The 13,862-nt window shown below is 46.9% G+C and overlaps 1 protein-coding gene across 1 annotated transcript; it reads left to right on the plus strand.

Annotated features, from left to right (window-relative positions):
* Positions 1 to 294: 294 nt before the first annotated feature.
* ITFG2 (integrin alpha FG-GAP repeat containing 2) lies at positions 295 to 11,933 on the plus strand. The gene is made up of 12 exons (XM_035313188.1): positions 295 to 525; positions 1,462 to 1,557; positions 1,984 to 2,025; positions 2,731 to 2,902; positions 3,222 to 3,361; positions 3,734 to 3,882; positions 5,072 to 5,166; positions 7,512 to 7,565; positions 9,732 to 9,823; positions 10,332 to 10,449; positions 11,052 to 11,225; positions 11,381 to 11,933. The coding sequence occupies exons 1-12, from the start codon at positions 430 to 432 to the stop codon at positions 11,527 to 11,529; spliced, it is 1,377 nt and encodes a 458-aa protein (XP_035169079.1). The 5' UTR covers positions 295 to 429; the 3' UTR covers positions 11,530 to 11,933.
* The last annotated feature ends 1,929 nt before the right edge of the window (positions 11,934 to 13,862 follow it).

Consider the following 13,862-nt stretch of genomic DNA (forward strand, 5'->3'; position numbering starts at 1 on the left):
AGTGTTCAATCATGTAAGTTCACCAAGTGCAGTGAGCATGCCCCATTCAGGCCGTGGAAAGGAGGTTCCATGCTATCTGTACAGATGCACCTAGCTGCTAGCAGAAACCAGCAAACGAGCATTTATAACTTAAGTTATGCATGTAAACTTCAAGCATAAACTATTCTTTATGTTCTTACAGAAAAAAAATACGAAATAAACAATTACAGCAATGCCTCCGCAAGCTGCGCGCCTCTGTCTCTCTGTTTTTCCCCCCCCGTGCAGCGCTCCTGCGGCAGGGCCCTGCCCCTGCCGAGCACCGCCCCTTCCCTCCCTCACGCCGCCCCTTCCCTCCGCCGCGGCCTGGTGCCGCCGGAGCCCTTCGGAGCCCTCCGGAGCCCTCCCGGCGGCCCGAGGCTGGCGGCCGGCCCGGCGGCGGGCGGCGGCGGGATGCGCTCCGTCAGCTACGTGCAGCGCGTGGCGCTCGACTTCGGCGGCAGCCTCTTCCCGCACGCCATCTGCCTGGGGGACGCCGACAACGACACGGTGCGGGGGTGGGCCGGGGCTGGCGGGGCGGCGGAGGGCCCCCACGGGGCGCTGGGAGGAACTGGGAGGGCCTGGGGGCCGCCCTGCGTGGGTGTCGCAGGGATGGGTGTGCGTTGCTGTCTGATGGTTGTGTCTGGTGGGTCTGACTTGGCTGCGGTTAGGAAGAGGTTGGTTTAACTACACGTAAGGAAACGGACCGCTCACAACAGCCGAATCTTCTCACAGCCCTACCCGGCTATCCTGGAAAGCGCCATTGCTAGCCGTGTAGTGGGTGCGTTTTTTTCCCATGAGAACTAGTGTTGTGTGGGGTAACGTGCACAGCGAGTTCTGAAATGCACACCGTTTAAAATACACAACGTAAAATACACAGGTGATGGGCGGCAGGAGCAGGCTCATCAGCAGGGAGAGGTGGTGACTTCTCAGCAGTCTTCTTTCAAGAAACAGTCGCAATTCTGAAAGATCTTTGCTAGTTCATCAAAGAAATTGAATATCCAGTGTAGATCTATTGTGTTTCTGCATCCAAAAAGAGTTTTGGATGGTTACTTTCACCTCATTGTCATCATCTTCCTCGGATGAATCGAGAAAGATCACGTTAATCCAGACTGAAGGATGGAAGCTGGAGTCATGGTGGTTGTTGTAGCACGACTTCAGTCAGTGACAGAACTCTGAAACAATGGCTGGAGGAGAAGTGGATCATACAGCGTTGCGCTAAGGAGCCACTCTCCTGCTATTTTATCTGCTAGAGTAGAATCAGGGTTTTTATTTTTTCCCAGACCTTCTGTATTGATTCAAGCCTCTCTTTAATTCTTGTTTTGCTTGGCCGATTCTTCCCACCGAGTGATTTTAATGTATGATTTCTGTAATTCCCACTACGCTGTGAGTGCTGCGTTGCTGTAATTGTGAATTTCTTCTTACTAACCCAGTTCTCTTGTACAGCTGAATGAGCTGGTGGTGGGAGACACCAATGGGAAGCTCTATGTGTACAAGAATGATGACAGCAAACCATGGACTATGCGATCCTGCCAAGGAATGGTTAGTTTTTGACAAAACCTTAAATGGTTGGGCCTTTTGCTGTGGGTCCTTGACTGCCTGGGAACATGAAGGCCAGAGAGGAGTGGCAGCAAGGACTGGTTCTGATGCCTTTTATGTAGCAATGAAAGACCCTGCTTTTGCTTACAGCTAGCCCTATGGGTTAGAGATGATGAGCACAGTACTGAATGAACACAGGAACTGGGCTTCTACGTTGACCCTGTTCCTATGCACTGTGGATTTTGCTCCAGAGCTCTGGGATGTGTTTCTGTCTTTGGCTTATGCTCTCTTTGTCTGTGAAAAGGCTGTTGGAATTAAAGAGACTGATTATGAGGAGAGGAGGGAGTGGGGCAGGGGTTTATCTGAAAGTGCTACCTTGCATTGCCTTCTCTCCTGGATGGACTCTAAAGGCCTTCTTTTCTCTTGCAGCTCACATGCGTTGGTGTGGGAGATGTATGCAATAAAGGAAAGGTGAGAGTAGCCAAACTGTTCCCAACTGTGTCTGTGGGGCATGTAGGGGTGTGATCCTTACGAAGGTCTTAGTGAGCAAAGAAATACATCCTATCTTCAGAAAATACTACTTGATTAGCACATACTCCCCATGTGAATGCCACAAGACTTCAGAGGTTTGAGGGTTGCTCCCTTTCCTCAGTGGCTTTTATCCTGCTCTGTACTGATCCATGCTGTGGTCACGGTGCTTCTGCTACTTGTCTGTGTGTGTTTAAGGTCGCCTAAAGAAGACTGAGCCACAGAATAGTCTAGTCTTCCAAGTAAATTTATCTGGGCTTATATGACTCCTTTTGCTGGTGTGCTATTTTTGATAGTTAAACCCATGACCAAAGCTCCTAGTTTAGGCACCCGGCCTAAAATGCTGTAGCTGTGTGTGCTCTAGAGCGGAGCACAGCTAAAGTGAGGATTGAGGAAGCCGTACACTGGGGATTGCATACACACATCATCTTGATATTCAAGTCTGACAAGAGCGAGCATGAAGTTTGGACCCAAAGGACCTGTGTGGTTTGTATGCTGGCCAAAAATCTTCTCTTCCCCTGTAGCAGTCATTGATTTTGATGGATTCACCCTCATACCTTCCCTTGCCCTGCTGAGTGACAGCTTCTATAGTTTCTGAAAGAAATAAAATCAAAAATTTTGTTTCGTTTTGTTTTGTTTTCCTCTCAGAATCTTGTAGTGGCAGTGAGTGCAGAAGGCTGGTTTCATCTTTTTGACTTGACTTCTCCACCTTCAAAACACCCCGATGCTTCTGGCCACCATGAGTTGGCAGAAGAGCAGAAGCCAGTGTTCAAGCAGCACATTCCTGCCAACACCAAGGTCATGCTGATCAGTGACATTGGTGAGTAGGGCAGCTGGGGTGGGAGTGCAGGGCGAAGGAATTTGTGGGTATGAGGTGGCGCTGGGGGGAGATAAAGTGTGCAGGACTCACAGAAGGAAAATGACTACCTTGCTGAAACAGATGTTTTAACAAACACAGACAAGTCCTGGAGGAGAGGAGTGAGAACTTCAGAAATTTTCCTGTTGTGCAAGTTCTCCTAATGGGATTCGGATCCTCAGGGATGCTATGTGATGGAAACCAGCGCAGTGGTTTCTGAATATTAGGGGTCTTGTGGTTATGAAGGTCTGAGATAGCCAATCTATCGTTGTCTCCCCTGCAGATGGAGATGGGAAGTGTGAGCTGGTGGTTGGTTACACTGACAGGGTGGTGCGTGCTTTCCGTTGGGAGGACCTGTCAGAGAATTCAGACCATGTCTCTGGGCAGCTGATCCTGCTGAAGAAATGGCTGCTAGAAGGTCAGGTAAGGAAACGGGGGGAGGAGGCACAAAATTTCAGTCCTATCAACACAGCGATTGTTGTCTTGATGGCTTGAAAGGAGATTTGCCCAGTGGTTGTCCTGTGCTTGCAGGGAAGCTCATGGGATGGTCTGGGAAATGGGCAGCTACTCTCACCTAACTAGAGAGCATTTTCCTCCAGGCTGTTCTTAAGTGGCTTTTGGTAGGGAAGATACCTTTTACTTTAACTTGGGTATTTTGCCTCCAGCTGGATCTGTTCAGCTGCTGCTCAGCTTTTGTCAGAAAATCTGCTATATCCACACAAACACAGTGGAGAATTCAGGGGTGTGTAGGGTTGTTGGTTTAACTGTGTCTGTGTTTATCCCGTGCCGCCACAGGTGGATAGCCTTTCCGTGAACCCAGGCCCTGATGGCTTACCGGAGATGATGGTGTCCCAGCCGGGCTGCGGCTATGCCATTCTGCTGTGCACCTGGAATTCCGAGCAGCAGCCTGCAGCTGAGGGGCGGGAGAGCTCTGCCTCCAGCAGGTGAACAGCATAACTGCACGGGGTAGATGGGGAGATTCTACAGTAGATGACTGTCGCAAGGGAGCACCACCACTCTAGCTTTCTGTGGGGGGTGCTGTTACCTGTCCCAGTGAAGCCTGCTGACTTTCTGGGAGTTTATGACTTAAGCCCACCTGCACCCAAGTGCCCATGAATTCAGGTCTCTGTCACAGAGCTGGATACTGCTGTTTCCTTCAGCCCCACTCTTTTCTCCTTGGGTTGGTCAAAGAGAGGTCGCAAAACCAGTTTACTGAGGGGAGCTGTACTGGAGGACTAAGACAGGAAAGACAGTGACCTATATTTCCAGAGAAAGAGGAGTAGGCAGTCTGGGGACTTGTCTAATGGTGGGAAGAGTGGCTAATGGAAGGCTGAGACAAGGCCAGTTAATCTGAATCACTAGGGTTACAATGAGGGTTTGTTCACTGTTTTTTTCCAAGTCAGGTAGGATTGTAGGATTTTCTAATGAGACCCTGGCAGCCAGTGCTGTAAATCACAACCAGACAAGTCAGGATGAGCGGTGAGGTTATTGTTCTCAGCCCTAGAGGGATCAGTATGGGGAATTCAGGTGCTCCTGTGCTGTTTTCTGAAACTTTAAGGCAGAACCAGAAAATCAACTGAACAGGAGCTAGTCTCCTTGATGTCACAGAGACCATAGTGGAATGTGAGTACCCTCCTAGCCAGGCCCAGACATGACCTGTGACCAACTTGTTCAACCACGGCCAGACAGTTTTCCTGAATGAACAGCAGCCAGGCTTGCATGACAGTAATGATTTAAAAACAAACAAACAAAAAACACATTTTTTTTTTCCCTTGGTTTGAATAGGTGTTTTATTGACTTTTTTGAGTTCTTTTCAGTTTGCTGATGCATTAAATTGTTATGTTTTATTTTTTAAGCATTAACAACTTTCCTTCATTCCTGAGGTGGCATGCATTATTTTCACTGATTTTTCCCAGCAAATAATCGCTCTGCTAATGACTGAAATGGCCCCCACTTCAAGGGATCTCTGTCATTTTTTGCTGTTGCAGAATATTTCTGAGTATTTTATTGAACTGTTAACCTGTGCACAGACTCAGTCCATCTCTGGACTTGGAGAGCTCATGAGATTGTTCTGGTACTGTCCCCCAGCACGGTTCCCTAACCTTTCCCAATGCCTGCCACTTTTCTCCCTAGGGAAGCCCCTGTTCGAGATGTTATTCTCCACCAAACATCTGGCCGAATCCACAACAAGAATGTTTCTACTCATCTGATCGGTAGCATTGGCCGAGGTGAGAGGCTCGAAGCTTGGGATCCCTGCCCCAACAGTTGTCTGTGATATTTTTTCAATACGTCAGTCCAGCATGAAATCAGATTGCCTGTGGCTGAAAAGTAGTAACTTTGAGAGGTAGCCGCAAGAACAGGAGGCCAGCCTCCAAAGAAGGACAGCCAAATGGTTGGTTTTGAACTTTTTATAGCCTTTGTCCTTCTCTAGCTTACTCTTCACCCAGCACAACAGTTTTATGCAGCTTCCACTGGCCTTTATTTATTCATCTTGAATGGCTACTATGCCCTGCAGATATCCTTGATCCTTGCTTTTGCATGTCTGCAGCTTATGCCCTTCTTACTCCCTAAATGCATTTCTTTCTTTCCACAGCCTAATTTTAATTCTTGCTTTTGTGCTTTACAGCACTTGATTCCTGATAACTTGTCCTCCAGCAGCTAGATGCTGCTCTTCCTTTATCTATGCAGTCCCAACCCCTGCAGAGCTGCTTTCATATTTCATATATATCTCTGTCCTCTGTCTCCTTTCAACGTATTCTGTTCAGCTATCATGTCTAAACTCTCCACAGCTGCTGTCTTCTCTCAGCCCTAACACACTGCTGTTGTATCCAGACATTTCTTACACTCTGCCAACACCTCCTTTGTGCAACTGCTTTGTGGCCTGGCCTGTGCCTGGCCCACTTACTGAACCCTGTTTTGATACCTATGGAGAATGCAGGTTTCACTCCCCCTTGGAGCATAATGCAAGAAAGAAGAAGATTCCAAGCACAAATCACTTTCCTTCCTTGTCTGCAGCTGGCCAGAATTCAGCTGCATTTGCTCTGTCCAGGTATTATCAGTGCTGTCTGGGGAGGATTTTAGGCTGTCCAATGTGATTAGAGCTGGGGGATAAGGACAACCCACTGAAAACCCTCCTTCCACCCCTTCCCCAGAGTACCTTTCCTACCCATTTCCTAAGCTTGTCATTTTTTCAGCATCTCAGATACTGTTACAAGCACCATGGTCACAGAGCATGAAATCAATTAATATCAATTATTTCACCACATACAAAGCCTTGCATGTAATGAGAGAAGCCTGTAAAAAATGAAGGCGTGCAGAATTAGGGATGAGGAGAAGTTTATGAAAAGCCCCTTCAGCAGTATTGAAGCAGCTAAAGAGTGCAATGCTTACCAGTTTGTAAAAGAGGCACAGCAGATCTTTTGGAACAGAGCTTGTCTGGATGGATGTCAGTTAGGGGCAACTGAGCACCCAACCATCCAACTGTTTGCCTTAAGCTCATCTGCAGAAGTAGGGTAGTCTGTGTTCTGGGAGTGTGTAAGGTGTAGCCTGGAGCTGTGCATGGGCAGAGATAAGCTTTAGTACAGTGTCATTCTGGGGAAACTGCCCAAGGAAAACACTAAACTGCTTTCAGCTCTGATGGCCTGCCCCTGACTGACAGTTTTCTTGGGTTCCTGCATATCTCAGGGAGACAGTGTTTCCTTCTGCATTGTCACTCCGAGGATTTTTTTTGAAGTGGTGGTCAGGGGATTCTGTCTGGCACACAAATTTATGTTTTACAGGCTTTGGAGAGGATACTGTTTGCAGGAAGTTTACAGCTGTTAGGGGCATAACCCAGTAAGGCCAGGGCTGGGTGTGCATGCATGGAAGCAGATGTTTAACCTGCTCACGAAGCAAGGGCTCTGTAGCATTCAACCAGTGTTTGCTGAGAATGGGCCACAGTTTCTGTGCAGTTTTGCTCTAGTGAAAACAAAGTTGGTAGCATCATCTCCACAGTCTCATTCAGGAGTTGCAAAGGAGGTGCTAATGTGACTGATATGTAGTCCTCCTAGTGGAATCTCTTTTTTTTTTTTTTTCCTCCTCCTCATTTCTTTGTGGAACAGATGAAAGCCACATTCCTGCTCCTGAAGAAAACAGTAAGGGTACAGTTGTAACACTCATTTGGCATAGGTTGTTCTCCACATTGTCCCTCTGTGATTGTCCTGCCTCTGTTTGTGCGTTTTTGGATCTTGGAGAGGATGTGCTGCCGTTCAGTACAATCAGAACTGCCAAGGGCCTGAAAGTGCATACATGGCACAGATAGACTTGCAGCCAGCAGAGCCAGACATGCCTATATCAGTGCAAACCAAAGAGTTTAGATTCTTGGGTTTTGAGACAGTCGTGCCCTACAAATAAAAGCTGTCATGAGGCAGGATTGGTTGCAAGACTGCAGATATCTGTTATGCAGAATGTCCAGGCTGGGTAAAAAAGGAGGCAGTATGGGTCAGCTCATTGTTTTGGATCTGTTTTCAAAAGAGGGAGGGGACAATACTCTTAAAAAGGTATCAACTCCTGTAATTCTCTTCTGTATTTGCAGGCTGCTCCAGTGAGAATAGTGGCTCGGGTCTTTTTGCCCTTTGTACTCTGGATGGTAAGTCTTACCACTGTCCTGGAAAGTGGGCCTGTGGGGCAGCCAAGGCCTGTCACTAATTCCAAGTAGGGGACAGGTGCTCAGTCCTTTTGGTTTTGAAAGGAGAGGGAACAAAGCTTCAGAAATGCTTCCTGAGGCAGGCAAGAGAATCTACCGCACCTCCTTCTGCTGACATGCTTTAGGCATGAAAGCAAAGACAGGAACCAAGGTAAGAGTTGTCACTGTAAGCAAGTCCCCCCCATTAAACCAGGTGTGTGATCACATGCCTGTATCTGAGGATGTGATGAAACATCTTCAAGTTGAGCATGTCCTTCTGTTCTTTACTGAATTGGGTCCCATGTTGCACAGGCTTGCTCTTTCTGGGAAACTTGTTGTTTTTTCAGTCTGTTAGGATCTGCCTTTTTCTTTCCCCGTTGCAATGCTTTCATCTGCAGATTCCAAAGCATTTTACAAACATTGATTACTCATTTGTCCCCATGGCCTATGGGGATAGAACTATTAAAGCCTTGCTGCTGTGAGCAGGCTGGAGAGTGGAAAGATTAGGTCATTGGCCCAAAGGCATGCTGAAAGCTTGAGGTGGAGGGTGAGACTAGAATTTACATCTGCTTACTCCTAAGCTGCACGCTTACCCCTTATTTAAACAACTGTGTGTGATGCCAGTTCAGCAGTGCCATTCATGTAAACAAGAGCCTCTAAACCACAGCAGAGATGTGTCCTTGTACTTGAAGAGAATTGGGTTATTTCCAAAAGCAGTAAATTAAGTGGATGCTGGAACTCAAGTTTTGGTAAAGAAGAACTGGCCTCATATAGGCCAACTCCGAACCTGAGCCAAGTTCTCATGCTGTGTCACTAACTGAGAATTATAGAATCCTTAAGGTTGGAAAAGACCTCCAAGATCATCTGGTCCAATCATCCCCCTACCACCAATGTCACCCACTAAACCATGTCCCTAAGCACCATGTCCAGCCTTTCCTTGAACACCCCCAGGGACGGTGACTCCACCACTTCCCTGGCCATCCCATTGCAATGCCTGACTACTCTTTCTGAGAAGAAATGCCTCCTAATTTCCAACCTGAACCTCCCTGGTTCAATTTGAGGCCATTCCCTCTTGTCCTATCTCTAGTTATCTGTGAGAAGAGGCTGACCCCCAGCTCCCCACAACTTCCTTTCAAGTGGTTGTAGAGAGCAATAATCATAGAATCATTAAGGTTGGAAAAGACCTCCAAGATCATCTGGTCCAACTGTCAAAGGTCTCCCCTTAGCCTCCTCTTCTCCTGACTAAACAATCTCAGTTCCCTCAGCCACTCCTCCTAAGATTTGTGTTCCAGATACTTCACCAGTGATAGGACAGACTTAATCTAATGGACTGAACAGAGGGATTCTGTCGAACTGTGTGGAGACAAGGTGCTGTACTTCTCTGTTCCCAGATAGACAGCCTGGCCTGCTCAGGCTAGATGTCCACCTGCCGTATGTTGTCCTGCTAGGAACTTTCTGATTCTTTTTTGGCCTGAACTCTGAAGCTACTGCAGTGGGCAAAGCCTCCAGCCACCCCATGGCTCTTTCACAAGCCTTAATGAGACTGCAGGGCACTGTGAGGATAGATTAGTGCTCATCTTATGTGAGACTTTGTCTCACAGATACACACTTCCCCCCACCCTCCAACACCCCTTCTGGCACTATCACAGTATCTCTGGACAACAGGGAAATGGTATGATCTAAGTGTCCAGCATGGCTTTAGCATCCAAGAGGACATGTCTATACTGTCAAGCCAGCCAACTTTCAGCTGTTATCTGCTCTCTTGAGATTGTGGGACATGCTGAGAAGCTTCTAGTTTACGTAGTCTCATGTGAGACCTGTTGACATGTACTCAGGGGGAGCTTGTTTTGGACAGTTTTCTTGTCTTAGCAAGCATCCAGTTAGCAGGGCTGCTGCTTTCATTTTTCCTTTCTGTTTTCTGTTACTGCAGACAAGATAATAGACTGCCATCCTTCCCAGAAATGAGACTATCTGTTAGTGTACTAGCCTGTACCATGCCTTCCCCTCAATATGCAGACCTCAAGTGTTGGAGGAGTGTGCAGGGCCTAATGTTAGCAGAAATTGTGCTATCTTTTAATATTTTCAAGACAATCTTGACAATTTTTTTTTTTTTTTTTTCCCCCCATTCAGGGACACTGAAACTCATGGAAGGGGCAGACAAGCTGCTCTGGTCCGTGCAGGTTGATCACCAGCTGTTTGCTCTGGAAAAGCTGGATGTTACTGTGAGTATCTGTGTGAATAGGTCTGGGAGGGAAGGAGTGAAGATAAAAACTCAACATGGCTTTGTGTGTGTGTGAATTTAGGAAGGGCAGAGGGAGCATGACTCAGCTGAAGAACTGCTGGGATTATTTCAGGATGACACAAGCAATGGTTCTTACTGTGCCAGTGCATTCTGCACTCATGTCAGTCTGTCTCCCTGCAAGAGGTTGAGCTGTCTGCCTGTATGACCTAGTGAGCCCAGCCCCTTGCTATGAACCTTTCCATCCCCTAGCTGTTCTTCTGTCTCATTGCAAAGGTGAATGGTTTTGCAAACCGCCAATACCCCAGTTTGTCTGCAGGTTCTTAAGACGCATAAAGATTATGATAGAGAGGAGATGGTCTCCAAAAAAATGAAAAGTGATGTCTTGTTCAGTTAGTAGTGTTCTGTCTCTGGACAAGCAGGAAATATTCTTGACTGTCTCTGTGAATTGTTGATGTTTGTGCTAGTAAAAGGTCTTACGGTTCCTGCAGGGCAATGGTCACGAGGAGGTGATTGCGTGTGCATGGGATGGTCAGACGTACATCATTGACCACAATCGAACTGTTGCCAGATTTCAAGCAGATGAGAATGTCAGTGCATTCTGTGCAGGTGAGGATCCTGGTGGCAAAGACAACCCTCACAGCATTTCTCCATCAAAGCTACTGACGTCCTCTGGGAAACCTGGGATCCTTTGTCTGTCAGCAGAGTAATTTCCCTAGGGTGTGTATACTTCATGACGCCCTGCTGGTCTTCCATGTGGTGGGATCTGGGAAAATCAGGGGTGAGCAGGGCTGATGCTGGGGTATGCCTGTGATTGGTTTAGGGTTGTTTTTTTCTCGTCCTATTTGAGTGCTACGGTGTTCTCTTCCCCACTGTTTTTTAATCTGTGGGCTTCTAAGCTGTTCTCAGGTGAAGATATGGAACCCCGTGGAACCAGCCCGAATCTTGACTTTGCTAATTCCTCTCTCTCAGACTTGCAAGAAGCAGCTCACAAATCCCCAGGTTCCATGCATTAATAACATAGTTTGGAGACACTTACTAGGATTGTCTCAAAGTGACTTAACATAGCTAAATCCATGTCTCTGTTCCTCCCCCAAGGGTGCTTACTGCTTTACGCTGACATCTTTGTTCTCTCATCGTGAGAAGCTGCCTGTTTGCTTTCTCTGTATTGTGGGCAGTAGCCACATTCTCCATACTTCTGCTTTTCGTAGGCCTCTATGCATGCAAAGGAGGATGCAACAGCCCCTGCCTGGTTTATGTCAGCTTCAATCAGAAGATCTACATCTACTGGGATGTGCAGCTGGAGAGAATGGAGTCCACCAACCTGTTAAAAATCCTGGAGGATGACCCAGAGTTTGGCAGTCTTCTGCAGGAGCTAGGTGTTGGTGAGTGCAGAAGGGGTGAGGGGTGTACAGGAAAAAAAAGATGAAAGGCTGCTGGCAGATGACATGCTGAGAACTAGAGTTCTAGGTACTTCTTGAGGAGGGGAACTACTAACCGTAGAGAATCCCTGTCAATTGATTTTCTCTCTTTTCTTTAGATAAAGATGATGTTTCTGCAGTGAAAGATCTGATTCACAAAACACTGTATTTTCCTGAGAACCATCAGCGTAACAGCCCCTCACAGTGTCAGGACCCTGCTGGAACAGACTCCTCTGCCTACCACACTGCCCTCCTGGATTCCTTATAACAAGTCACATAGAGATTAACATCTTCCATCCCAACACAAACTCTTCTCTGACTGGAATCGAACGCTCACACCTCATGAAGATTAGACTGTTCTTTTTCCCTCTGTCAAGGCCTCCACTCAGCAAAGGGTGTACAGGCCAGGTTCGATGGAGGGAAGTGCTTGGCTGTAGGCTTAAGTGATGGTGGCAAGTTAATTTGACTTTAGCTGAGAAAGCTACCAGGACAGCAGGAATCTAGTTGTTCTGTGTTGCTCATTGGCCTTCTGTAGTCCATGTTCTCTGCTAATGAAAGTCCATTATGGGGGCCTGTGGAGGAGTACCAAGGACATTGATAGGAGAAAATAGCCAAGCTCAGTCTTGGTTTTGGCTTATTCTCACAACTGCTTTAGTGATTACTTCTTAGTTCTTAAGAAGAGCTGCAAACTGAGGAACTGAATTAGGGAGTGAGCAGGCTGGGGCTTTTCCCTTCTCCCCCATTAGGTTTGTCTTTAAGGTAGGCCCAAGCATTGTTTGCTTTTGTTCTGCTGCTGTCCTGTTAAACAGAGTTGCTCACAAACCACCTCCTGTTCTGAGGAGCTAGGGACATGAGTGAGAAGAACCACAAATTGCACAAGTGTCAAGAGAGAACAGCTCAAGCAAACCACAGCTGTACTCACAAATCCTTGCTTGCCTCCATTCTCTTGGGCAGAATGACCCCAGAGATGGCTGTGACTTAGTTAAACATCTGTGAACTGGGTAATAACATGAATCTGTCTTAACCAAGCATTTGTGGTGCTGGTGTTCTGCTCTCAGCTTGCCTCTTGCCTATCTCAGCTTCTTAGGATGGGAACAGCAGGCTCACCTGTTGTGTTGCATCTATTATGTTTTTGCTTTTTTGTAATGTTTTATTGGTCATGCACAATGGGTGGAGCAGTCTTTCACCCTTATGGCAGCCTGAGAGCAAATAAAGCTAATTCAGCAATCTTCTGTTAGCAAATGACATTTAAAGATCTTACAGGCTGTTTTTTGAAAGACTGGTGTGCAATGCTCTGCAAAACATCCAAGAGCAGCCCTAACGGGAAGAATAAACTTTGTATGGAGGAAAGGGGTGTCCTGCTAATTGGGTCAAATGGTCCATTGCTGGAGTAGGCCCTATGTGGGAGGAGGGCTTGTAGTTTTTCCTTGCGATTTCCATTCACAAATTTATAAAAGCTTTATAGAGGGCAGCTTCTGTAACTACAGATCACTCTGTAGCTACAGTGGAAGTTTCTCTCTGTTTTAATGACCTCTCTGAGAAATAGATCTGCATGTTCCCTTGTAATACTAAGTGCTTCTGTTCTACTAGACCCTCAAGGCCGGAACTCTCAAATCATGTAGTGCTTTGGGGACAGTGTTGGTCAGGCTAGTGGAAGTTGGGAGCAGTAGGGCTTGAATTTGTCATTCGTGGAGAGTATAAGGACCATGTACTGATGGGATAAAGCAAAGAGTGGTATTGAGGCTTGTCATCTCTGGGCTTGTAAAGTACCCTCAGGAAATTCTGCCAGTTCTCATGATGCTGGGATGTACAGGCTCCTGTCCCACTGGGCAATCACCGTATAGAACATAGCTGCTGGTGGTTAGTTAGTGTGACACCGTTTCATTGTGCTTTCCTAATGAAGATGAATCCTGTACTGGCTATTAACTAGATCACAGTAAATTGTTTTCCTGCCACTTTGAGGTTTCTGTTCCCCCAAACCTAGAGCTGCTGTTCTGATCACCAGAACAAATGAGGATTTTCACTTTTCTCCTTCATAATTTCAGGTGAAGTAGTAGCAGCTACTACCCTTCTTTCCTCCTGGGGACCCAGCTGAGTTGGGGAGAAGCAGAGAACCCTAGAGGTGGGGTGAACAGGTTGGTTTCACTGTATTCTGAGGTACTTTCCTAGCCCTGTTGCTACCTGATTTTAATCTTGTACTTCAAAATTAGGACCTGACACTGAGAGGGACCACAGTGGAGCAGGGCTCTGCAGAGCAGGTTTCCAGAAATACATAACAAATTACATTATAGCTATCCCTGAGCTGCACAACAGGCATGTGTCTTGGCATGTGCTGTTCTATCCAGAAAACATACTGCTGATCTTCATTTACTTTGGGCTGTGTATTTTGTTGTCCTTTTCCCCCACACCCTTAGTACTGTGACTGCTGTCTCCCTCACTGGAGACAGAAACAGTGTGATTACAAATAGATAGTATCAATGCCTGAGTTCTTGGTCATGGCTTGGACAACCTGGTATGTGTACTGCTGCAGAGGTGGTGGATTCTTTTTGCTGTGTGTGCCTTGATGAATACAGTTGAAGTTCTACCACAACTTGTGCCTGC

This window comes from Oxyura jamaicensis, chromosome 1 (genome assembly GCF_011077185.1).
Source record: "Oxyura jamaicensis isolate SHBP4307 breed ruddy duck chromosome 1, BPBGC_Ojam_1.0, whole genome shotgun sequence".
NCBI classification, from domain to species: domain Eukaryota; kingdom Metazoa; phylum Chordata; class Aves; order Anseriformes; family Anatidae; genus Oxyura; species Oxyura jamaicensis.